Source organism: Alosa sapidissima, chromosome 12, assembly GCF_018492685.1.
Source record: "Alosa sapidissima isolate fAloSap1 chromosome 12, fAloSap1.pri, whole genome shotgun sequence".
Lineage (NCBI taxonomy): Eukaryota > Metazoa > Chordata > Actinopteri > Clupeiformes > Clupeidae > Alosa > Alosa sapidissima.
In genome coordinates, this window is record NC_055968.1 from 26752780 (window position 1) to 26779536 (window position 26757).

The following is a 26757-nucleotide window of genomic DNA, read 5'->3' on the forward strand; positions in this document are numbered from 1 at the left end:
CCTCTGCCTCTGACTCACGGCCTGGGCACCGCTGGAATTCGGATGCCTGCAGCACGGCGAGATGGCGCTCCGACTCTGACTGCACTCTGAGACTCTCCTAAGAAGAAAATTAAACTTGACTCCAGCTCACCCCCCCCCCTCCATATAAACGTCAGGCACTGTGATTAATTAGTGCAAGATGAGAGGGATTAAACCGAGGAGGAAAGAAAGACAGGAAGGATACCGTGAGTTGTAAAAGACACAGCCAGCGAGTTCTGGTTTCTCTCGTTATGATGTGTGAAAGGGATGCTGAGGCCGGTGTATTAGAAGTGTAACCCAGATCTCCACTGCCCTGGTGTCTGCTAGGTCGCCCATCCATCTTCCGCAGGCGGAGGGCTGCAGAGCCAGAACTAAAGGCAGAGGGCACAGCCAGCCTTTCGAGGCTTTCTCTGCCTAGGGCCATTTTTTATTGGCCAAACCAGAGGTCTCCATCGTGTTCTCGCTCTCTGTCTCTCTCTTCCTCCCTCCGTCTCTCTCTCTGTCTCTCTCTCTCTCTCTCTCTCTCTCCCTCCCTCCCTCTCTCTCTCTCTCTCTCTTTCTTTCTCTCTCTCTCTCTCTCTCTCTCTCTCTCTGTCTCTCTGTCTCTCTCCCTCTCTCTCTGTCTCTCTCCCTCTCTCTCTCTCTGTCTCTCTGTCTCTCTCCCTCTCTCTCTCTCTCTCTCTCTCTCTGGGTGTTGGCCTCCCAGAGGCTGCATTGCTGGAGTGGTGTGCTCCCAGGGCCCTGGGTGAAGTTGTCCATAAATCAGTCCTGCTCTCTGGCGTTCTTCCCTCCCATGACTCCATGACTTCCACACACTCCACATCACACAGCAGCACAGATGGAATCCGTGTTTTTTATTTTTTTTTTCTATTATTGTTTAGTGTCATAACATGCCTGACAGCCTGCTGATGTATTTGCTGAAGTCGTTGCCAGACACTGGTAGACAGGTCATGTGGTCACATTCTCTCGTTTGTTCACATTCTCTCTCTATCTCTCACCTCTTTATCTGCTGTCGCTCTCTAACCTCCCACCCCACCCTCAGATGTCTCTCTCTCAGATCTCAAATACACAATGCATGAGAACGCTCAATATAGTATGAAAAGGTTTGAATACTGCTTCAATAATAAGTAAACGAGTGTTAAACCTCTCTCCCTCTTTCTTTCCTTAGTGGATGTTTTGAAGCAGATTGACATTCCGTCTGTATTTGTTGGTGAGGACACGGCCAACTCCTTGAAGGAGGATTACCTCTATGAGAAAGGGTAAGTGCTCTCAGAGAAGGCCCATCAGAAGCCACAGTCATTTTTAAAGACAAAATGGCGAAGGCCTTAATAGTTTATATAAAGATGATAATAGTACTTTAAGTGTATAAAGCCCTTGAGGAGTGTCCTCATTGTTTTAAATCGGACGATATTCATTTCGTAAACATTCCTTTGGATAAAAAAAAGTATTTTTCCATCCAAAGGCTTTGTCTAGTCAGGTTCATACAGAGTTCAGTGTAAAACTGCTGAGACAAGGAATGCGCTTGTTTCTATGCTTTTGTAAGCAAAAACACAGAAATTCATTCGGGACTGAGTCATTGAATTAATTATCTTCTGGAATTCTGTAATATCAGACATTTGAATGGATGATATGATCATGGACAACATTTCTTTTTGACACTTCACATCTTGTCACATGACAGTTATCACAGCACTTTTGTATTTTTGGACATGCCCTGTTTTACATTCACTACTCCTGTCCTGTCCTGTTTTGCTACACACAGTGACATACACCACATTCACACAATGCAAGGTCATCTTTTTGCTCGAACCTGCAGAACCGGATGAAAACCTTTTTCAAATGGTTATGGCAAATATTTGCCTTACACTCTTTTCATATTATGCCTGCTTTGAAGAGGAGTATTTGTCATGCTCATGTGTCATGATGACTATGATGTCTAGTGTATTGAATATTGAATATCATATGATGAAGAAAATGGTATTGGCGGTATGTTTGTATGTGTGAGCAAAACATTTATTCTGTCATAATGAAAACAGTGAGGAGAATAGCATCACGGACTGTCCCTGTGTTTGTCAGACCACTGAGTCATTGGTCTTTGAAATGTTATGCCATTTTCCACCTACTTAACAAAAGAGATGTTTTGCCACCATGTTTGAATGGGTATTTCTGTTTGCTCTTTCTTACCTGTTGGAGCACCTCACCACCTTACTAATTGGGTTTGTGCTCATCTTACATGTTTGTGTTGACTCTGAAGGGTCATTTAGAGCATGCAAATAATGTGCTGTTCATGATCTAGTCCTCACGACAGTTTTTGCCTTTTTCCAGTGGCCATGTGATCCTCATGCCGGACTTCAGCCTTCCGCTGGAGTACTACCTGATCCCCTTCCTCATCATCGTAGGAATCTGCCTCATCCTCATCGTTGTCTTCATGGTAGGTTACATCACATCACTCCTGTGTCACCACACTCGTCACCACACATGTAACACTTCCTATGATTTATTTTTTTTGCTAATAGCTTAAAGGAGTTTGGTGTGATATTGACCTAAAGTGTGTTGAAACATGATACCGAGTGTGAACTTTTGTCTCATAGCTCATCTCGGCTTGTCCCCTGCACTCTGAAATCTGACGCTAGTTAGTCTATGCTACCAACAGGTTTTCAATGGGGGTGCCTCGGGCATCGGGCTAGCCATTAGGGGTCGACCAATTATCGGCCTGGCCGATATTTAGCATTTTTATAATAATCTGCATCGGTCATTTTTTCCACCGATAAGCCGATATTGAAATAGATAAAGAACGAAACACGCTACTTTGTATGTAAAGCGTCTCTCACTCCCTGCATTTGCTACTCTGTGGTCATGAGCATTGTCCCGCCCACTACACCGTCTGATTTGTTAGTTAGCACGAATGCAGCCAATTAGGATCGAAGACTGAACACACAGAAAGTTTAGGATTCTCACTGATGCCGACTGTAGACTGTGCTTCAGCTGTACGAAGCTACTTTTTGAAGGTAAGGGAGGTAGCCTACATTGCTGAAGTTGCAATGAATCACAATCATCTACACTGAAGTTACAAAAACACCACTTTGTAAGCTATTGTCTCTTTGATTCGGATCAATAAGTAAAGCACCCACTTCCTTCATTTAGCGAATTCCCGATTGATGCACGTTAGTGGTATGCTGTTTACTAGTTAGCCTACAAACTTGGGTGCTGCGCGTCGGGAGTTCTTTGCCTCCGCCTTGTCCGTTAATTGTGAATAACGGGACACCTCGGCGGACATAGTACAGACAAGTCCTAAATTATGCGATAGCGAACGTCAAAAAGTCTAATTGCCCCTTTTTGAAACGGACTGTCAGAAAAGACTACATGCACCCAGGGCCAGCTGTAATTTGATCCGACCTGAACTAAATCGCGCCCTGAGCTGGCTATTAACGTGCCTTTAGGCTCTCAAAAGTGTAGCTTATAGCATATGGACACAAATTGCATGCTTAAATAGCCTAAGAACTATTTTAAAACTGTTTTGTTAAACTATTCAACCGTAACACTTGCCATCACGCATGCACCTCTCCCTCACACTCACACACACGATGGCAAAGCATCCTCTTTGTGACAGGTCCCTTAACAAGCACATAGCCCATTGTGTAGGCCTACTCTATGAAAATAATTGCTATCACTCAGCTCTTGGATTAACATGATAGGCCTACACAGGATATACACTTGCAAGTGATGCAAGTTGATAGACAATTGTGTATCAAAAGAAGAAAGAAAAGTTTGCATAATTAAATGCTTTTGAATGAAATTTTTGCAGCATATCGCCTTTACTATCTACCCCCCTTTTTGACAACTGACATATCGGTTTTTCACATCGGTTATCGGCCTCCTGTTTTGGTAATAATTGATATCGGTATCGGCCCTGAAAAAAACATATCGGTCGATCCCTACTAGCCATGCAAATAAATCACTGTTTTACACCATTTACGAGGCTCAATGTAGCTTCATACTTCATTGGTAGACTTCTGAGGGCCTTGACATTTAAAATGAGACATTGAGAACTTTGAAAAAGCACTGGTAGTTTATTTACAAGACGATATATACAGACAGTACCTTCAGGAAGTTTACCGTGCGCCGCCATCTTGATTTAGTCACGATAAGTCGAGCGACGAGTACGAATGAACAGGTATGATGAGGGATCAGATTCTAAAAACAATTCCATGGAAATGCATTGATTCCAGTTGCTTCCAGTAGCAGCAATTGGAATCCATGCATTTCCACAGAATTATTTTTGGAATCTGTTCTATTGCTGTAAGTCGCTTTGGATAAACGCATCTGCCAAATGAATAAATGTAAATGTAATGGTGTCAACAGCACATGTTGCATTAAGACTGACGGTTGGTTCCCATGTGCTTGTCTTGGCCAGATCACCAAGTTTGTTCAGGACCGACACAGGGCCAGGCGGAGTCGTCTCCGCAAAGACCAGCTGAAAAAGCTGCCCATTCACAAGTACAAGAAAGGTGAGTGTAGCACAGGCCAGCACAAGGCCAACGTCCTGCTTTCTCCTGTTACCGCGAGCGCAGAGCGATGATTCATCACCACCACGGCCCTCTGTGTTGGGAGTTTAGTTGTGAGTAACACTTTGCCACACGTGGCGGGGGCCAAACTTTAAGGTCTGTAAAGCTTGTTGTGTGACACTGGTGGAGCAAACAAAGTGCTTGTTTGGAACTTGACTAGTACAGTTAATGTTCTTCATGTTTGGTCTTTGGTCATAACCTGAAAGCATGCACGGTATTTCAATAGTACAGAGAATTCCCCATAGTTTCTAACGCAACTGGTTTGAGCTGATAACTAAACAGCCTAACTTCATTATAACTACTTTTCATGGCGGTGCCATTAGATTAACATGCAGTAATGGCTTGTTTTGAAAAAGAGTATGTGTGTGTGTGTGTGTGTGTGTGTGTTTGTGTACTTGATGACCTTTGGAGTCCCTGACAGGGACCAGTGGCTTCTCTCCTCTGGTCCGGCTATGACACCTGAGAACAATGAGACTAAAAATACCCCTCTGACTTCCAGCCTCCAGTCCTAAACATGAGCTGAGCGGTGATGAATGCACCTCATCTGATCACTGCAGAGTCCTGTCTCTGGGACTCACAAGCTGAAAATGGCTGCCACGTCATCTCTATCCTCCTTAGAGATTTGTTTGTTTGTTTAACCTATGTTCACTAGTGTGACAAGTGTTTTGACTATGTGACATCTTTACTGGCTTAGTCAGACATGCAGTCCCCAATCGTCCCCAAACCCTTCCTCCTCTCTGGACTGTGTTGGGGCTCAGCAGATTACAGAGGGCTAAGCCCCTTCCCAAAGCCCCTCTTCCAGGAAGGGCTGAGGCGATTTGCCCGGGACTCACTGTGTGGGTGCAGAGGGTAAGCCAGAGTCCCCGCCTCTGCCAACGCTGGGCAGTGCCACCCTCAGCACAGGATGTGGGGTATAAAAGACTCATTGGACGCCCATTGGATGACGTTGGGCACAGGCAACATTGGGGTTTTAGATGCGTTTTTTTCTTTTCTTTTTTTTTTTTACATTTTTTTGACTGTGCAGGCAGGTTTGGAAGCAAATGGTAGCTCTATGGGGTGTTGCACCTAATGGAGCCATCACTTTATGGTGACCTCGGTCAGCTTTGGGTCGGCATTCCCACACTGGACTTAAGGGGAGCAACAAAACGACACATGTGGGGGGTGAGGGGGGGCAGCAAATGTCCCCCTTCTTAATCACCTGGTAATCTGAGCATTGCTGGGCTCCCAGGCACCCCAGCTCACAGAGGAAGGCTGCCGCCGCCACAAACTGCCTCGCTCCAGGGCTGCTACCACCTCAGGCCTGGCTGTCACGACTGGGGATCCTGAGTGAGTGAGAGGGAGCTGACAGGTAGAGTTATGTCTGCATGTGGGAGAGCGAGAGAGAGAGAGACAAGTGTGTGTGTGTGTGTGTGGAGTGCGGAGTGCACAATAGACAGGAATGGAAGTTGGGGTGGGCGACAAAATGTATCTGCTTGAAACAGCACCTATGGTAGAGCAATCTTGGAGAGAGTGTGTGAGAGAGAGAGAGAGAGAGAGAGAGAGAGAGAGAGAAGGATGCTGAGAATGTCTGTGATGCTTTACTGGTTCCGTCAGCACCCTGTCTGGCCTGGCAGGGGCTCTGAGAGGGATCTGGGAATCCCCCTAGCTGCGGCTGCTGCCGTGGCGGCGGGGTTGCTATAGAATGACAAAACCACACAAATGTGTCCTGTTCTATAGAGTGAAACAGCGCAAGGAGTAACCAAGTCTGTGTCTGTTTTGTGTGTGTGTGTGTGTGTGTGTGTGTGTGTGAGAGAGAGAGGGGGAGAGAGAGAGAGAGAGAGAGAGAGGAGGACAAAGAGAGACAAAGACCGACAGAGAAAGAGATGTGTGTGTTATATATACAGATGAGGATAAAGCCAGACAGATAGAAATGGAATTGAATGGAATCCCTGACGCACAGTAAATGTGTGTGTTATGGACCATGGCCAGGGGGCAGGCGGCTGTGTGTAACCGGCAGCTGACTCGTATATTTCCCGCCGCTGATGACAACTCGGAGTCACTGAGCCGTATTTTCTCAAAGCGCCGCTCCGCCAACGCCGGGCTTTGCAGCGGGTGTCTTTTGTGAGCTGCCTTGTCTTATTACGTGCTCGTGTGCGTGAGATTGCGTGAGTGTGTGTGTCGCGCTTGGGGTCGGGAACTCCACTGAGTCACCATGGCTCTCTGCCTGCCGCTGTTAGTGGTTCAGCAAGGTTTTGATCCTTTGCATCCAGCCTGTTTCTTTTTTTCTCTCTCTTTTTTTACCTGTGGGCAGCCGTGGCCCACTGGTTAGCACTCTGGACTTGTAACCGGAGGGTTGCCGGTTCGAGCCCCGACCAGTGGGCCACAGCTGAAGTGCCCTTGAGCAAGGCACCTAACCACTCACTGCTCCCCGAGCGCCGCTGTGGTTGCAGGCAGCTCACTGCGCCGGGATTAGTGTGTGCTTCACCTCACTGTGTGATGTGTTTCACTAATTCACGGATTGGGATAAATGCAGAGACCAAATTTCCCTCACGGGATCAAAAGAGTATATATACTACTATACTACTCTCCACCTTCTCAAAAGAGTATATACTTATACTTTACCTTCCTTTTTGTCCTCCTTTCCTTCTTTCTTTATTTCCTCCCTTTGTTTTCTTTACACTTCATTTCCACCCATCACCCTCCCTTTTTCCCCAGGCATGTCCATTCCTCCCTCTCTCACACAGACAGGCCCATCAGTGTGTGTTAAAGTAACGGTAAAGTAAAGTGTTGTAAGGGTTGGTTCTCAGGAACAGGGACTGTGTTGCGGTCTCTGTTGGAAGGATGGTTCTTCGGTTAGGAACAGGGACTGTGTTGCGGTCTCTGTTGGAAGGATGGTTCTTAGGTTAGGAACAGGGACTGTGTTGCGGTCTCTGTTGTAAGGGATGGTTCTTAGGTTAGGAACAGGGACTGTGTTGAGGACTCTGTTGTAAGGGATGGTTCTTAGGTTAGGAACAGGGACTGTGTTGAGGACTCTGTTGAAAGGGTCTATTCTCAGGAACGGGACTGTGTTGAGGTCTCTTTTGTAAGAGATGGTTCTTAGGTTAAGAACAGGGACTGTGTTGAGGTTTCTGTTGTAAGGGTTGGTTCTCAGAAACAGGGACTATATTGAGGACTCTGTTGTAAGGGTCAGTTCTCAGGAACAAGGACTGTCCTGAGGTCTCTGTAAGGGTCAGTTCTCAGAAACAGGAACTGTCCTGAGGTCTCTGTAAGGGTCAGTTCTCAGGAATAGTCCTGTAGTGTTCTCTCCAGGTCAGGGAGGAGGGGCGAGAAAGGAGGGGTGCGGGAGGAGACCTAGCAGGGAAGATGAAAAAAGCTAAACAAGCGTGAAAGTCAGAGATGGAGAGAGGAAAGGGAGAGGAGAGAGAGAAAGAAAGAAAGAAAGAAAGAAAGAAAGAAAGAAAGAAAGAAGAGAGGAAAAAGAGGCAGAGGAAAGCCAGAGGGGGCAAGGGCGGGCAGCCACAACTGTCACTCTGGTGTCCCCACAGTGAAGGGACATGCGGCGCAGTGATCAGGTTACAGCCTCCTGCACAGCGTCACTCCTCGTGTCACACATCACTGGAGTCCACTGGAGTGTGTGTGTGTGTGTGTGTGTGTGTGTGTGTCTGTGTGTGTGTGTGTGTGTGTGTGTGTGTTGATGGGGTTAAGTACTGTTTAAGAGCTGTCACCCGTCACAAGTGCCATTCTCTGCCCATACCTATGCCAGAGCTTGACATCCATTCACAGGTTGTGTACAGCAGCGGTCCCCAACCACCGGGCCGCGGCCCGGGGACATTCCTAACCGGGCCGTAGCCTACGACATGAGTTTAAAAAAAAAAAAAAAAAATGCAAACCAAATAAACTCAATTTAATTCACAATAATGTCACGTTTTTACATGGCATAGGCCTATATGCAGTTGTTTGATTGCACGCATGTTTGCATTTCGCAAGGTCTATTTTCTTACGTCTGTCTGTCCCGCCTTCAACACTACATATTCCCTTCAGCGCTGCGTCAGCTCACTTCACTTGATCAGTTCTTCGCGAACGGTAGTGTCACACGAAGTTAGCTAAACTGCTAGAATGAGCAACAAAAAACAACAATCTTTAGAGCATTTCTTTGGAAGGGGTAGTGGGGAAAAAAGACCCACTGATAATGGTAGTGAGCCAGATACCTCAAAGAAAAAGAAGGGGTCATTCAATAGGAAATATGAAGAGTCATATTTAAAATATGGTTTCGCAGAGACCGGTGACTCGCATGCACCAAGTCCTTTATGTGTGGTATGTGGCGATAAGTTGTCAAACGAAGCAATGAAACCATCAAAGCTAATTCGACATCTAGAGTCCAAGCATCCTACACTGAAAGACAAACCCCTTGAGTTCTTTGAGCGTAAGAAACGCGAGCAAGAAGGACAAAAACTAGTGCTTAAAGCAACCACATCGGTGAACGTGGCTGCGCTAAAAGCCTCATACTTAGTGGCTAGTCGGATTGCTAAAGCTAAGAAGCCGTTTACTATTGGGGAAGAGTTAATTCTGCCTGCTGCTAAAGACATGTGCAATGAACTCCTTGGGGAGGCTGCAGCTAAAAAAATAGCTCAGGTACCGCTTTCTGCAAGCACTGTCCATAGACGAATTGATGATATGTCAGAGGATATTGAGGCACAGTTAGAGAGGGTGAATGGGTCACCGTGGTACGCTATCCAAGTTGATGAGTCAACTGATGTTGAAAATAAGGCAATGCTGCTGGTGTTTGTCCGGTACATATTTGAGGAGGATGTTCAGGAGGATTTGTTGTGTGTGCTGTCACTTCCCACGAACACCACAGCTGCAGAACTGTTCCGGGCTTTGGATGGTTATGTGTCTGGAAAATTAGACTGGTCTTTTTGTATTGGCGTATGCACTGATGGGGCTGCAGCCATGACCGGACGGCTGTCCGGTTTCACTGCAAGGGTTAGAGAGGTTGCCTCTGACTGCGAGCCCACACACTGTATCATTCATAGGGGAATGCTGGCTAGCCGAAAACTGTCGCCCGAGTTGAATGGGGTATTAACTGATGTAGTTAAAATGATCAACCACATTAAAGCACACGCACTCAACTCTCGCTTATTTGAGCAGCTCTGTGAAGAAATGGATGCAGAGCACAAACGCCTTCTCTTGCACACAGAGGTCAGATGGCTGTCAAGGGGCAGGTCACTGGCCAGAGTGTTTGAGTTGCGAGAGCCGCTACAGAGATTTCTGACAGAAAAAAAGTCATCGTTAGCTGCACATTTTAGTGATGAGGACTGGGTGTCAAAACTTGCTTACCTGTGTGACATATTTGGGTTGCTTAATGACCTCAACCTGTCACTCCAGGGGAGAATGACGACTGTCTTTAAACTGGCAGATAAAGTCGCCGCATTTAAAGCCAAGCTTGATTTGTGGGGACGACGAGTGGACCGGGGTGTATTTGATATGCTCCAAACAGTAGTGGGGGTTTTGGGAGAGACTGAGGCAGGGCCCTTTCTCTCGCAGCTGGTGCGCGATCACCTTGTTGCGCTTTCAAATGAGTTTGAGCGTTACTTCCCATCCTCCAAAGATCCACGGCAAACCAATGAGTGGGTCCGCAACCCATTTGTCAATATCCCGAATAGTCCTAACATGTCAGCGCAGGAGGAAGAGCAGTTGATCGAAATGGCAATTGACGGTGGTCTTAAAAGTGTGTTTGAGCAAACCTCTGGCGGGTTTTTGGATCAAAACCAAAGCAGAATATCCAGAGATAGCTGTAAAAGCGCTGAAAACGTTGCTACCATTTCCCACCACGTACCTATGCGAGGCCGGGTTTTCGGCAATGACTGCAACTAAGACCAAATTGCGCAAACGACTGGACATTTCGAACACAATGAGGGTGTCACTGTCTTCCATCACCCCCAGATGGAACCTTCTTGTTGCAGGGAAACAAGCACAGGGCTCCCACTGATTATTCGTAATGCACGTTTAGTTCCCATGTTTTGTTCCCATATTTTGTTAAGCATATGTTCACACTTGATAGATGTAGCTTCAAGTTGTTCAATTTTCATAGTTCATAGTTCATATTGTTCAATTTTCACTTCAAGTTCACGTTTTTCACATTGTTAAGAGTTTGTTACCTTCACTGTTCATACATAACTGGAGCTCGTTCTTTTCAAGTAATGCATGCACAACATATGGAACATGGAACCCCCAAACGCAATTCCCCCCCCCCCGGTCTGTGAAAAAAAATTGGTAATTAAACCGGTCCATGGTACAAAAAAGGTTGGGGACCCCTGGTGTACAGTACAGCATGTCATGTTCAGTTAGAACCAGAAGAACAACATATATTTTCATTATGCGTGGTTTACTGTGTACTCTTTAGCCATGTTTAGTGTTAGTGTTACTCTGATGTCTTGTTAATGGCCTTAACCTTCTTCATAGAATTACACAGGGAGCATCCACATGGTCCTCTAATCACTGGTGTACAATAAGGGTAGTGGTGTTATTATGCTATTATGCTAATGGCATAAATGAGAATGAATTAGGCCGACGAGAGCAGTGGCTCGTGCTGATGGAAGCGTCTCATTGAGCTGTGCCAGCGAGTGGGTGGCTGTGCGAGTGGTGGGAGATCCACAGGGTAATGAGGGTGCCCGGGGCCTTTTGTTGTTTGGCTGCTGAAACAATCTACGCGCCTGTGTTTGTGTGTGTGTGTGTGTGTCTGTGTTTGTGGATGTGTCTGGGTTTGTGTGTGTGTGTGTGTTTGTGGATGTGTCTTTTGTTTGTGTGTCCGTTTGTGTCTCTGTTTGTGGATGCGTCTGTGTTTGTGTGTGTGGACAAGAGGCTTCATCGGAAGAATTCAAAGCATGTGTTTGTACAGTAACTAGAGATCATGATTTCTTTGCATAATACCAAGGGCATATACAACATACAACACATACTAAAAACAGAATCCCTGTGGAAAAGAAGGAGAGACTAGGGAGACCTCATCAGCCCAGACAGGAAGAAGAGCTTGTTTTGGCGTTGGAGTCGTGCCGTATCAGCGTTGGAGTCATGCCGTATTTTTTGGTATGACACAGCGGATTGCTCTAATGGGCATGTGGGATGCAGCGCGAAGCCCAAAAGCTTTTGGTCATCAAAGCCGGAGAGCCAGCTGTGTGTGCGTGTGTGGTTGTGCGTGTTTTGCTTTTGCTGAACAGAAATGTTCTCTGTCAGCAGGTTGTGGCAGCCTCACTCTGGTGAGCCGTTGCATTCTCTCTTTCCCCCATTTTATTCCTAACGCTTGATCTTCCCGTCACCTTCCCTCTATTGAATTTCTTCCCCCTTTCCTCTCTATCCCTCCTTTCTTCTCTTTTACTCTCCTCCATCTCTCCTTGTCTGTCTCTCTCTGTCTCTGTCTCTCCTCAACCGCCCTTTCATGGACCATTGCCCTCCCTCTGTCTGCCCTCCCCCATCCCCCCTCTCTCTCCGTCCCTCTCTCTCTCTATCTCTCTCTCAGTGCTGAGTGCAGTGGATCAGTCAGTCAGAGGCTGCACTGCCACTCATTCTCTCCTGGCTCAGCTCCCTGAGGCCCAGACTCAAGTCCCTGTGTGTGTGTGTGTGTGTGTGTTTGTGTGTGTGTGTGATTGAAAGAGAGAGAGACTGTATGTTTTTATTCACTGCCTCTTCTCTACTTTGCTTTTTTTAAAGCCTCAGCCTCAGCCCCTTGCTCACCCACATGTTCCCACACCCACATGCAGACAGAGGTCTTCTATCCCTAACTTGATTGCCTCCCCACCTCTCTGTACACAGCTCCATGTGTTGAAGTCCTGCCAGGCTTTTAGACGATGTAAAGTTCAGTGTCAGTTACCGGAGTCTGTCCCCGTCACATAAACAGAAGCACTCCAGCAACCTATGTGTAAATGGGATTTCATGATTTGCACAGTCTCTCCAGTCACCTTGGTAACAGCAAGCCTAAACACCTCACATAATGTGCAACGCCTGAAGGTTTTGTGTTTACATTTGCCTGCCCCCGAGCCTTCCCCGCCCCACAACACACTACACGCAAATTTGCTCCCAGAATCCTGAGCTTTGTCCCCTCACCTGTGTTAGTGACCACGCTTACACACTCACAGAGCTGAGCGTGTAAGCTCTCGTGGGAATGTGCAGTTCCAGTGGAATTCCAGTCTGTTTGGAGCTGCTGGCTGTGAGCGGCTGGGCTGAGGCTGGGGCCTGGGCCTGGGTGGACGTCAGTGTGTGTGCAAGAGGGAGAGGGTGGTGCAGCTGAGAATGAGGCCAGATGGGAGTAGGCCCTCCCATAGCATCACAGAGCAGGACTCTCTATGAGTCAGACAGGCCGGAGACTTGATGAACTATTGCTTTGAATAGCTGAGAGCAGAGTGTTGTGTTGCATAGCATAACAATAATGATGAGAGTACTTGCTTTTGTACAGCCTCAACAGGGAATCGGTCAGGTGGTTTGAGACTGAAAATGTCAGAAGGTTTTTACTTTATGCTTCACCAGTCTTGGAATTCAGGTTTAATCTCCTCTCTAGTGCTGTTTCCCTTTTAAAAAATTAAGATGAATTTTGCAGGCTGCAAAAGTCTTTTGCCGGTTTATCTTCCAACACACACCATGCTCTCTTATCCTTGAAACAAATAAATCAGTTATTTGTAGCCACGATGACATGTGACAGTTATTCATAATGTAGAAATGAACACCAGTGTGTTGGAACTTGTAAATCTGTGTGTGTGTGTGTGTGTGTGTGTGTGTGTGTGCTGGCATGTGATCAGGCCACGGTAAACAACCCTTAACGTTGTTAACCTGTGCAGCCAAATGTTCCTGGAAGACAGAACGATGGCTCCAGGCACTTTGATCTCAAGCAATTTTTTAATCCCCTTCTGTGAGAAAGTCATGTTTCGGTTGGAGTTCTACTCTACTCTAATCCTTAAATTTCACCAAAAGTACAAGCTGGCAGCATTTTCTCCCATTTTTAAGGCAAAACTTGGAATCCAATCAGTTTATTAAAGCAACAGCATGCTATGCAGCTATTTGCCACTCTTGATATATGTTTTCATTTAATAAGAAACTAGCTATCTTTAACTATCTTCACATTTGTTTTGATTGGTATATGGCCATGATAAGGAAGGACATATTAAGACCTCTTGGTCTCACTAGCCATATTTGTCGCTTGTCAGTTAATTCTACACTCATTTGAAAGGTCATCAAACTACTTTTTTTGGTTTAAGCTCCATATGTAGTGTAAGCAGTGTTGGGTTCCTTTGTCACTAGAGAACCACTCAGCAGTCCACTTCATACTGACCAGCTGACTCCTATTTCCTCTTCCTCTGGGATGGACCTGTGCTCCTGCAAACTCCTTCTCTAAATCATAGGCCATATGAAGGCTCCAAGCGCGCCTGCAAACACACACACACAAACACACACACACACAAAGGGTTCCGTTCCAAGGGCAGGACGTAGCTGAATCACTGACGTACTGGCGAAGTCACAATTATTCTTTGGCCATATACGGTCAGACGCAGCCTTGGCATTCAGCAGCAAGGAGGGGGAAAACATGTTCATTTATAACTTACATAAACAGTCCTCGGCATCAGAACACCTCCTCCCTCTCTCTCTCTCTCTCCTCAACAGCCAGGAAAAGGGGCAGGAGAGAGAAAGAAAGAAAGAAAAAAAGTCTGGAATTCAGAGGGGAGTGAGCTGTGGAATGAGAGAGCGGGCTTTTAGCAAGTTTTTTCCCTCCCTCTCTCTCTCTCTCTCTCCCTCCCTCCCTCTCTCTCTCTCTCCTTCCTCTTTTTTCCCCTCTTTTTCCTTCCGGTGTTCAACAAAGAGCCCACAAGAGGACCGAGGCTTTAAAAGGAAACCGGCCTGCCTGGTCCCATTCACAAGCCAGGCCCAAAAATGTGCAACTCCAGGGATCCGTTTAGCTTTAGCTTAGTCTAGATCGGCTCACCACTTCTGGCCTTTTTCCCCCAGATCACAAGATCGTCCTCCTCGTGTTGCTCAGCCCCCAGCCTCTCAGTGAGAGAGCAGTATGACTCATTTCCATGTTTCTATATGGACCCTTTCAAGAGAGTTCCATTATCAGCATCATAGTTGGCCCCACAAGGCTTCCTTTTTAACATTCCATATGTTATCTTAATGCAGAGGAAGTAGATTGGGGCCCAAATAGAACGTTCAAGCATTGTTTTTGTTTTTATTGTTGAAAGGGTCTATAGGAAGAACCAGCTGTATTTTAAGGGAGAACGCAAAAGAAGTGAGTGGTGGGGTGGTCTAGTATGGTGAATTATTTCTCCCTGCGAATAGTGCTCGTGGAGAAGGGCCTCACTTTGCTCTCTCTCTGTGTATTCTCTCTCTGTGTATTCATATCCAGTACATGTTGTTATGAAAAGTCTCATATGACTTGCCTCGGCCTGCAGAAAGTGAAGCGGGTCAGGAAGTGGGGAATTGAAGATGAGCGAGGCCCTGCATCGGGGGAGAGCTCTGCTGTGTGCTTTTTTACCGGTTCTATTTTCTCTCCACCACTGCTGTTGTTTATGTTTGTTGTTGTTGTTGTTGTTGTTGCTGTGTTTGGCTCAGGTGATGCGTATGACGTGTGTGCCATCTGTCTGGACGAGTACGAGGAAGGCGAGAAGCTCCGGGTCCTGCCCTGCTCACACGGTGAGATGCGTCTGTATCGCAACTCTCCACCTTTTCTCTTGCCGTCACTCACAGGGTTCTCTCATTATCTTATCCTCTGTCTTTGTCTGTCTCTCTCACTCTCTTTCACCTTTTACTCGCCCCTCTCTCTCTCTCTCTCTCTCTCTCTCTCTCCCTCTCTCCCCCCCCCCCCCCCACCTAATTCGTCTGCAGCTGTCAGCTTGTGTGCACTCTCCCTGTGGGAGCCGCACCAGTGGTAGGCCGGGCTGGAGGCAGCTCTGGAAGCGCTCCCATCTCCTCTGATCAGAGACAACCTACTCCCCACCCCCCTCCCTCCCACTGGCAGGGCCAGACACGCTGCATGTCAAATGTCAGCGCAGACCTCCCCCTCCCCTGGCCTGACCCGTCCCATTCTTACAGAGCTCACTGAAGAGCAGAGCCCCCACTCAGGTTAAAACAGAGAGGAGTGTAGTATGCTCATGTGTGCTCAAGGACTGATGCGGACAAGTCAGCTGTTCCTCAAGCACAAGTTACACACCCTCAGAGGGTGAAAAGCTAAGCTAATATGCACGCTAATAAACACAAAATTGACATTTATATACTTCCTCAGCTGAGACCACTTAAGTGGATCTCAAAAGACTTATAGAGGGCCACCGAAAGCAAGTCCTCTCAATCCCACCAAAGAGTATTAAGATTTAAACCCTATATTTAAAAATAATGAGCAGGATTTGCATTCATTACACATTCAATGGCAGATCCACCAGTCTTCCTGTAAGCACTATAAGGATAAATATCTTCTAAATCTCCTAAAATTACATATTTATTTAAGCACTGGAAATACAATAAAATATGTGATAATGTCATTTCTGCGTGATTTTTTCAGCAGTTCTTCAGGAATTTGGGTCTACTGAGGCCATAATCTGATTCTCAGCACTAATGAAGTCCTCACATCCACACACACACACACACACACACACACACACACACACACACACACACACACACACACACACACACATCCAGATCATCTCTGACTTCATACTCACTTTCCACTTTTTCTCACCCTCCTCAGCTTACCACTGCAAGTGTGTGGACCCCTGGCTGACCAAGACCAAAAAGACATGTCCAGTGTGCAAGCAGAAGGTGGTGCCGTCGCAGGGGGAGTCGGACTCCGAGTCCGACTCGGGCGAGAGCAGCCGCGAGGAGAACGAGGACGCGTCGGAGAGCACACCTCTGCTGCGCTCGCTGGCCTCCACCAGTGCCCACTCCTTCGGCACCATGACCGGCTCGCCCTCAGCGCACGGCCACGAGTCCTCCGACTATGAGGACGACGACGACGACGACATGGACACCAGTGACGAGAGCGAGCCCGAGGAGGTCACCGTGGAGACAGTGGTGGTGCAACTGCAGCAGTCGCGACCGGACAAGGACGAGGACGAGGAGGCCATGGCGTGAGAAATCACACCACTCCCACCTCCCTCAGCACATTGCACCCCATTTGTTCCCCTAGTCAGTCATTCAGGGGTTCTACCAGCGGGCTCTACATTAAGAATGTGTGTGTGTGAGAGTGTGTATCTGTGTGATTCCTACCCCTCTTTATTTTTGGTCTCTCCTTTCTCAGTAAAATGCACAGATCACAAAACTCACACATTTTCATCATGGTTGCTATGTAAAAAAAAAAAAAAACATTCAAAGGGCAGTAGGAAATCTATCGCATGGATAAAGAGGGGATGGTAAACTGTATTTTGTGGAGTGGGTGACAAGTGGCCTGGGGTTCATTTCTCACTGTGAATAGGTTTGAGGAATCCAAAAGTTCAAAGGAAATATACGCTTGTCATACGCTAAGGAATGAGTGAGTTTGTGGCTGCGTGTGTTGAAAGCGCTTTTTGTATATATACTGTGTAATGTGTAGCTCACCACACAAACTACATCATTTAAACAGAACAAACATTGATTTTACTTTCTAGCTTGTTATATATTTTTCTTCAGCAGGTACTGTTGAGGAGTTAGAATGAGGTGGATTTTCGGGCTTCTTCAATATTGTACATACACTTGCTGTATAGAATGCTCCTAATCAAAATGACTATGCAGCTCCCTTTTGTAAAATTTCAATATTTTTCCCTCCTGAAAAGAAAACGACATTAGGGACTTTTTTGTCAATACATTTCTTAACACAGATTGAGTATTAAGGCTCTTCTATGGGAATGTAATCTGCTTTTAAAGCAAGTGCTAAAGGTTTGTCTACATGAGGGAAAAAAATGAAGCCAAACTGGTCTTAGAGATGTATCCGACCGGAGAAAGAAAGCAAAGGGGGCGGGGCTTTGTTTTCTGTGTGTCTTCACAGGTAGCCTCTGGGATTGTCAGACATGGAAGGCTAGAAAAAAAAACAACTTGCTTGAACTATACTTACATTTCAGAGTACGCACCCAGTCTGGATTTTAGTAAGTCACCTAACTCAAAGGGACAACTCTCTCTGAATTATTGAGGAAAGTGTCATACAGAGAGAGATTACAATGTGTTTTGTTCACTTCATATCATTTAATACTGTAAGTAGTAATTATGTACTACTGGTGAAGTTAAATTTCTTTTTTTTTCTTGCTAACATGACTTGAACTGTTACAGTACATGTTGAATAAGTATGGTTGCCTTCTGAGTTGTGTAAGCATTAAAATTGTCTGGTTATGCTCACACTTTGTCTATATTCAATTTCATTTCACTTCATGAATAAAAAGTTTTTGTTCAAAGTGCAGCATAGTTTTGTTTCATACATTTATGTTGCTTGTCTTATAAAAAGCTGCCAAAAGTTCGTAATGTGTCGATTTTACATTTGTTGAATGAAAGGTAGTCTACAATTCTAATCCAATACATCTTTTGACAAATTAAATGCATCGTGATCTTCCATCTGTCCATTCAATGTGTTCTAAAAATCTGTAAAAATCTGACAGCCTTTAATGTGAAATGTACCTAGTGGCTTGTAGACATAACTCATTCAAGCCATTGAACATATTGCTTTGCTTGAGAAGCACAGGAGACAAGGTTTTCATTTGATTGGCATTTAAACTCAACCTTTTGCCAGAATTCCAGACTGTATCTTTACATCAGAACACATGATTTAAGCCTTCATTTATGGACCCTTTCAAGAGAGCCCCACAAGACTTCCTTTTTAACATTCCATATGTTATCTTAATGCAGAGGAAGTAGATTGGGGCCCAAATAGAACGTTCAAGCATTGTTTTTGTTTTTATTGTTGAAAGGGTCTATAACTAATGTGCAATGCAAACACATGGTGCCAATCACATCTACTGCTTGTTTCATACAGCTCCTGGAATATAGTATCTGGGTAACTTTGGGATTTTCTATGTAAGTTACTTTAGTCTGAATTCTTGTATGATACATGAAGTTGTGAAGGAGTACCCCCACTCCTGACTTTTCACAGCTGCAGTGTTTTAATCAGGAGTGTTCCTGTTATTTCCCCACCTTCCTCCCATTCTCATCCACAGGAACCACAGGTTTCAAAGGCTGTAATGCCACACAAACTTCTAACGCTTGTTTTCACATTTCTTCAGCATGTGCATTGCCTTAGTCGGTTACTGTGTTCTGAAAAAGTTGAAATTTGATGCCAAAAATGGCCAAATCTTTCATAATTCAGTTATCACAGTGTAGACACTAAATCAAAATAAAAATAAAAAGACAATAGATCTGGTTGGAATAAATTTATTTGATCTGTCTGTAAACAACGTGAAAATCAATTTTATGGCATTTCTTGGTTTATGCATATGACAGACATCTGAGGACATGTTAGATTGTATCCAAGTAGGAAGAAAGGGTGCAGGGAAAAGAAATTTAACTGAAGAATATCAGCACACAAGCACTACTGTGTTTTCTTTTTCTCCTTCAATCTGTACACAGAACTTCACATGGTCTGAACATTCTAGATTTCTGCTAAAACATTCTTAACCAAGTGCTAAGACGACTCCTTTCTCTGGACTAGACCTAAAACCAGCTCCACAATAGCAACAGATCATCTTGAGATTATGGCACAGATTACACAGTATTTTTTTTTTTTTTTTCTTTTCTTTTGTATTTAAATGTCAACAAGACAACCAAAAATGCTTATTCCAACCAATAACCCATTTCCCATTCAATGAGTGTCATTCTACTTTTTCCTTAATTTTTTAATAAGGGTCTTTTAATTTGGACATGACATTTAGTACCGAGCAAGGACAGACAGGGTGATACCACATCTTTAGTTCATGACTTTAGAAGGCAATTTATTCCACAGTTTTTTTGTTTCTTTTTTACACAGCATGGGTTTACAAATGCAGTAATTAATAATAATAAAAAAAAAAAACAACAACTTATCTTCTGAAAAACTGACAAATGAGGAGACTGCCACTTGTTTTCTAATACAGAGCCATCCACAGCATACCAGTGGTCTTTATGATGGTGCCTTCTCGAGTCAAAGATGGTGGGTCTAGCGTGTCTTCCTCCACAACAATTTAGAGCAAATGTGTCAAACCCGAGCTGCAACTAAAACTTGGTCCTATGAAAAATTTAATTCAAACTGGACGCAATCCAGATGGTTATATGCTGGGGAAAACCTACTGTCCAGAACGGCAGCTTAAAAAAAAAAAAAAAAAAAAAAAAAAAAAAAAAAAAAAAAATATATATAATTCCCTGTAATATATATATATTACAGGAGCTGGCAAACAATAGATAAGTGCCTGAGCTATTGTAATGATGGAATGTCCATGAGATCTAGGTCATCGGGGATGTGCTGAAGAGGGTTGTTGAGGAAATTTCTACCTGCATCTCAGTGCAACACTTTGCCATTTACACCCAGAGGGGAACCAAAAAAATGCCAGACCAATAGCTCAACAGACTGCATCCCAGGAACAACTCCACCCCACCCGCCCACCCCACCCAAAAAAAAAAAAAAAAAAAAAAAAAAAAATCATACAAGGTAGTGTTACAGAGGGCAAAGGGCTATTAGATATGATCACTGCTTTGTAGTCATTGAGGATAAGCCTCTTAAGGGTTGGAGTGTCACCTGAAATGGAAAAATAGTGTTGGAAGGCATGGTGAGGGTGGGTGATTAAGGAACTAGAGTAAGGGACGACTAGAAGAAACAAAGACAGGGATGTAAGGGCAAAACTGTTATGAAGGCAGTTCAGTAGGTTCAGAAGATATGCATGCAGTTTTCCACTCCCAGAGAAACTTGAGAGCAGAAGACCATGTGAGCTGTTCCTTTCCATTTTAACTGCTCAAGTGCTCAAAAAAGGCATTAGTTTGACTTAACTACCAGGTGTGGGCATACTGAACGAAATGTCAGTTAAATTTCAGGGGTATTGCAGTTTCTTTAGCTAAGTCGTCATACATTAAGTAATGGCTAGGTTACACATTTTCTAATGTCCTATATAAAGTACATATGTTGTCAATGTCCTGTTAACATGCCTCTCAATCTTGGTGAAGCAGTAGTGTAGAGTGAGAGAGGGTACACAGTGTTAATGTATGAACATGAAGGGGTAGTGTTGAACCATGTGGGATGGAGGATTGGGTAAGGGGCAAAAAATAAAAAATGAAGAAAAACACAAAAAAAACAAAGTAAAAACCAAAAGGGGAACAAAATTGGTGGGGAAAAGAAGCAACTATAAACTACAACAGGAAGTAGTGTCAAAACATAACAAGGTTGTGATAATGAGTTGCTAAGGTGGTTGGGAAGAGAACGCTTTAATATCCAGCCTTCCGCAGGTAGTCAGTCATGACAAACGCTTTCTTGTTGAGTTGCCCTCCATGGATACCCTCCTTTCCCATGACTAAAACCAATGCTGGAGTACACAAGAGAACACAAGAACAAAAACAATGAACTTTTGAGGGAGGGTGAGATGGAGACCAAAATAACCAATTTCCCAACTAATGGGTGCATTTGTTGACATGAGAACAGTTACACCACATTGCCCTTAACTGTTAGTAATACCGCCAAGACTTAAGATGTGACTGCTTTTGAAAGGGAAACCTTAACAGCTTTTACATTTTCAAACTTTTTAATTTTTTTTTCCCTTATTCAATTTTTTTTTCTTTTTTTCCATTTTCTTTCTTATCCACCTCTCTATTAACTTTGCTACTGAACATGTCAAGACTAAACTAAAACCCTGAATCCCGTAAGTATTTTGCCATTGTAAATGCCTTCTTATTCAGTCCACCTCCATGGACCCCTTCTTTTCCCATTACAAGAACCAAGACTGAAAGAAAAGAGATAGAAAAGGTAAGTTCAGGGGGAAATGAGTAAGTTAGAAAAGTATTCAAGAATCCAGGAAAAAAAAAGTTTTCAAAAGGGACTAGAGGCTCACACCAAGCACAACATGCAAGTAGTCAAAACATACAGTGCATGCCTTTCTAGTTAATTACAGCAGGGAAAATAAAAAAATAAAAGAACGGCATGACTATTGTTTTGCTGAACAGAATTACTGAATACAGCACAAAGGTATGTTCATCTTTCTTGAGGACAAGGAAGGGAAGCTTTCTGTGAGCATAAGGAAATGTCTAATTAACATGAATTGTAGAAGTTCTATGAATATTATAGTTAATCACCTAATCATTATGTCAAACTAATTAAAATATGTATTCTGACCAATAGAGAGAAATCAGCTAGTCAGTCCTCAGTGGGTCTGGCTTTACAAGCTGGTTGAGAAAGTGATGCATTAACACTGAAGCTAAATCTTTTCCCTTGCTTGTCCTGTGCAAGCAGTATGCAGTACCTCTCCTCAATACATATGTGAAGGTGCAGAAAGACAAGGTGTCAAGAGTTAGGGTAGGAAAACACCCAGGAGAATGGTGAATAAATTTGTTTGCATCAGGGTGAGATAACACCAAGGAGAAAAGGGGAGAAAATTGGTAAGTTGCTTAACATAAATGTGAACATGCAGATCAGTGGGGGAGGGAGTGGGTCAGCATGGACCAAAGTACCTGTTCATCCATCCTCTGAAAAAAAAAAACTCTTAAAACTGCCAGGAGATAGTTGAGAAGTTGCTGAATTTGAAATTGAATGTGTCTGAGAATGGGGACCATACAGGCAAACTGAAAAGTGGCTGAATTTATTTTTAGGCTGCTGTCACACACGATAAACTTGTAAAGCTAAATCCAGCTGAAGTTGTTAAATTGGTCATCACATCCATGGAATTAGGCAGTATAGAACAGAACTATTAGGGAAAAGTGTGTATTCTGTACCTAGACTTTACAGGGGTAGGCTAAATTGACAGTAACACATTTTATAATCAGAAAACTTATTAATCAATCATGAGTGCAAGACAAGTGACATACCTAATGCTAATTCCTTACATTTTAGGTTTTCAGTGTCCCTCTATAAACAACTGAAGTCGGTACCTTCATATACAAAGCTTCAATGAAATATATTGAGGAAAGGTGAATAGCTATATGTATACATGCACACCCACCATCTGTCTGTATGACCAGTACAAAAATATAATATGCTTTTGCATATTAAATTCAATCCTCATCAATAAAAAATAGCAATAAAAACTCCTCATTCATTTTCAAGAACATAGAGAGAAAATCTTACTTTTGCCAGCTTTGCCTACAGAAACATTGTAGGTTGGCTCTCCTCCTTGACTCTTCGTCCTGATGTCCATTGTCCAGTCCCCCTCTATATGGAGGCTGTCCCTGATGACGGAGCACTTCTTGTTTCCTAAGGTCAAACCACTGGTGAAGAACTTCTCTCTCTCTTTGCCTGTTAGGATGTCGATTTGTGCAGGCTAACCACAAATCAGAGTGGAAACACTTACTAAACATAGAAAAGTCACAGAACAATTCAGTAATTCTTAAAACGGCAACATTACTTGGGGAAAGGGGAAAACTAGCACACAAAAAAAGTGATGCAAGCAAATGGGTTTCATATGTGACAAAGTTGCAAAACATTTTCATCTAAATTTCCCAGAGTGAATGAATAGAAGGAAAGTAGAATAATCTAATGTTCCGCTCCTGTGCACCTAGACATGACCTAAAACTCAGACCTTGTTATCATTTAGTCAGGATCATGCCTCTGCAATTAGCCCTCTTCACATAGGCACTGCATTTTGTTTATTCCTAGAGCCCAGAAACTGGTCTGCACGAGATAAACGTATCCATAAAATGAAATAAAATAAAACTAGCACACTTCGCAAACAACAAATTAGACTAAGTTTAAAATGAGAAATATTGCATCCACCCATTGGATCATGAGTAATTTGGGGTTGCCTACTACAGGATAAACTTTTGAGAATCCTCTGGAAGTTTTAGTTTGTGCTCAGCCAACATCTGAATCAGGTCACAAACTTTTGTTGTTAAGGTTAACTTAAACCCATGTCCCTGTAACTTATCCTGCCCTAGTAATAATCAGTAGTTCTCTGAAGTAGTGTGAAATTATGAAATGTATTAGTCACTGGAATTATGCTTCCTTTTCATGTTTGCAATGAATTCCTGGCAAGATAACATAGTTAGCTTGGTCCGTTCCTATTCCTTCACACAAACATACTGGTATGTGTGGGCGTTTAAGGGCGTTTTTGGGAGGTAACCAGGTACGCCATGCTTTTGGAGGTGCAAACACGCTGCATTGCCATTGAGATAACATAGTAAGGAACCAAAAATCCGTTTTTTTTTGTTTTTTTTTAAATTGCAAAATAGTATAATACAAAGTTGTACAGATGGTATAAAATACAATTAGTTAAATGTGTAATGTAAAGTAACAATGCATGAACATAAAGAAATATTACAAACATTACCAGGGGGTACAGCATACAATACTTATAAATCATATAGTTAGTTAAGAAATATGTTAAATAATATACATAAATCCGATTGTTTACGCCTCCAAATTTGCGGTGACGTACGCATGTGACGCGAGTTTGTGTGAAAGAATATCTATGTGGAGCACTAACGTTGCAGGACGGGAGCTGGTGGACAAAACGTTAGCTAAATTATGCAAATAAACCATAACGTTGCCTTTACTTAAAAACAACGTTAAGTAACTTCGCCCGAGTTGGTCGTGCCTGCCTTTAATGTAATTTCAAGAGAGTTTTGTACAGAGCAAGCTGGACATTATAACTCGCTAAACGCAAGCCAAGTTAGACATCACTCGACTAATCCTCGCCAGCAAGCTGGCCAACATAAGTCATTCAATATGGCTAGCTTGCTAACTATACATTAACGCGTGTAAACCTTCCAGTCGACACAAACTAGTGAAATGGGGTTTCTTTCAATCACTTATTGCACAAAGCAGTGTGTCGAATATTATTTTGTGTATAAAATACTGTTGAGAGGAGAGTTCTAGCAACAGAATTACAAATATAGAAGCACAGAAACCTAACGCATGGCTAACATTAGAATGAATAAAATAGGGAGTGGAGGCGCCATCTTGGGAGAAGAGCGGGGGGGCGTTAACGAGGCACACATTCTTCAAGCCAACTACGAAATTAACGTAGCTGCTACAGCAAGAAACCTTCTGTGAGACACGAGTACGCCCATAACCTGAAGTAGCAAGCTAATGATTTTCGAATCTGGCCGACCGGCCCGATTTTTTGTCGTTTACCCAGCCCTCCCTCCAAACTACCCCGCAATGCATTCCCGGTAGATATTCGGTTGTTAGCGCTCTAACGTTAGCTAGCTATAGCGTTACTTAGGCTACAAACCATATCTTAAAAATAAAAATAAAAAAATCACTGCTGGATTATAAAGCCGTGTACACGACACTGAATTGGTTGGCCTGGTCGTTAGTTGCCACAACTTGCCACCCTGAAACATTGCAATATATTTATATTGGCTAAGTACCTTAACGCTACATCCCAAATTAATTTAATCAACACTATATGGCTAATCGACTAGCAGGGGAAGAGAGTGTTTGTCATGTCAGTAGATATTCAAGATTGCATTTTCTGGATGAAGAAAAACACCGACAATTGTTACATTACTATAGATGATTTTCACCAGATATCTCCCACCCCTGCATTCAACGTCCAACGAAAGACCATGTGTTAGCTACGGTTAGCACGCTAGCAAGTTAGCTTTAGCTATCGTTAACTAGCCCTGTGAAATTGTGACTGGGGCTTTCCCGTTAGACAAGGCCTGGCCAAATGGTATTCCAGAAGTCAATGAACTGACACGCTTATACTTATACCAGCTAACAAAATTGAGAATATCTACAATGTTTCAATTGCTGGAAATATTCTTACCGTTATTTCGCTGAAAGTACCACCGGCGTGTGATGACCAGACGTATTTAGCGTCCGTGTACCCAACAATGGCGGCGTCCTGGCAGCTGCCATCGGCCATCAGGTTTTCCACGTAGGATTGCCAGGACATGCTTGCGTATTAGTTCAAATACAGAAATATTCTTAAAAGAGAGACAAAAACTCTCTGGCAAAGCTGTTGCTCAAAAATATTGTATAAATTGCCAGCTGTTATGTCTCTAACAGCACCCCGGCTCCGCCGCGTCCCTGCTATAATATGAGTTTGAGCAGCAAAAGAAGCCACCGCAATCAGGCAGCGACTGGGTGTAGTCCCTATGAAATCACTCCGCGCAGTCGTTCTAAGGCTAAAATTTGTAGCGAATCACAGCCATTGTGGCGGAGGAATAAATGTCGGAGAAATAATACGCAGAAGATCTAGTTGTTTTAGTAGGAATAGTTCTCATCGTCCTTCCGTTGCTCTATTGTGCGTCTTGCTTCTAGTTTCTTGCACTCTATTTTATCGTGTATCTCCGTCCGTTTAAATCGGACTTCTAACTAAGTATTTGAGGACGTATTGGTGCCTAGTACCATCTTAATGTTAACATCAATGCACAAATTGATGTCCTGTTGTGGTTGGTGATAGTCGACTTGTTGCACTCCTGTTGCAATGAAAGAGAGCACTTTCTTTTTGCAGTTAGTTTCATTAGATTGATATTTTGTCATGTAGCTCAGGCTGCAAAATCATGAATATATGTTTAAACCCATAATCGAAAGCTGACTAGGTCTACTAAAGAAGCTGATTATTACTCAAGGACCTGAATAATGGATGATAATCAAGTCTATACTATTGGCAATTCTGTCTAAGTAATCAGAAAGTTAAAGGCTGATGGGTCAGGGTTATTGGTGGGTCTTAAATCAAGCCTTTTGAGATAGCTGAGAGAGGAGAGTAAATCAAGATCAAGACCCAACCCATATTTTATTTCCCTTTCCTTTCAGTAAGTGACTATCAGTAGTTAGCATTCATTCGTAAATATAGGCCTATGTTATTTATCAAAACCGTTGTTTCACTATGGAATACAGTTGAATGTGCCTAAATCATCAAGGGAGATTACACAGATCTTGCTGAGTCTGGTTAGGGTCCCCCTCCTCCCACCCCTCTAATGTGAAATCTGGAGCTAATTTGGTAATCCATGCAATCTGGAAGGGCTGTGTCACTTGTTTATACTAGTACAGAGGGTGAATATATAATGTACAATCCAATCGATATAATCCAACTTCAATAATCTACAAGTTTCTAAAGCTGGTATTATAGTTCTGAATGAG

General features: G+C 43.6%; 2 protein-coding genes across 4 annotated transcripts in view; one reads left to right on the forward strand and one right to left on the reverse strand.

The window, feature by feature from the left end:
- The window catches only part of rnf13 (ring finger protein 13), a 43472-nt gene extending 25508 nt beyond the window's left edge, over nt 1-17964 (forward strand). For both annotated transcript variants that reach the window (XM_042056275.1, XM_042056274.1), the window contains exons 6-10: nt 1187-1277; nt 2344-2449; nt 4433-4526; nt 15156-15236; nt 16288-17964. In XM_042056275.1, the coding sequence (XP_041912209.1) occupies nt 1187-1277; nt 2344-2449; nt 4433-4526; nt 15156-15236; nt 16288-16670 (755 nt within the window). In that variant the 3' untranslated portion in view covers nt 16671-17964. The remainder of the gene's footprint in view (nt 1-1186; nt 1278-2343; nt 2450-4432; nt 4527-15155; nt 15237-16287) is intronic.
- Nucleotides 17965-20155: 2191 nt separating this feature from the next.
- LOC121677838 (profilin-2-like) lies at nt 20156-25768 on the reverse strand. Of its 2 annotated transcripts, none has more exons than XM_042056886.1 (3): nt 25439-25757; nt 22795-22987; nt 20156-21043 (listed from the first exon to the last, which is right to left on the reverse strand). In XM_042056886.1, exons 1-3 carry the CDS (start codon nt 25565-25567, stop codon nt 20946-20948), a joined length of 420 nt encoding a protein of 139 aa, XP_041912820.1. In that variant the 5' UTR covers nt 25568-25757; the 3' UTR covers nt 20156-20945. The 2 variants fall into 2 exon arrangements, with proteins under 2 accessions (XP_041912820.1, XP_041912821.1); XM_042056887.1 differs by lacking the exon at nt 20156-21043 and adding an exon at nt 21050-21457 and having other exon boundaries at nt 25439-25768.
- Nucleotides 25769-26757: the final 989 nt, after the last annotated feature.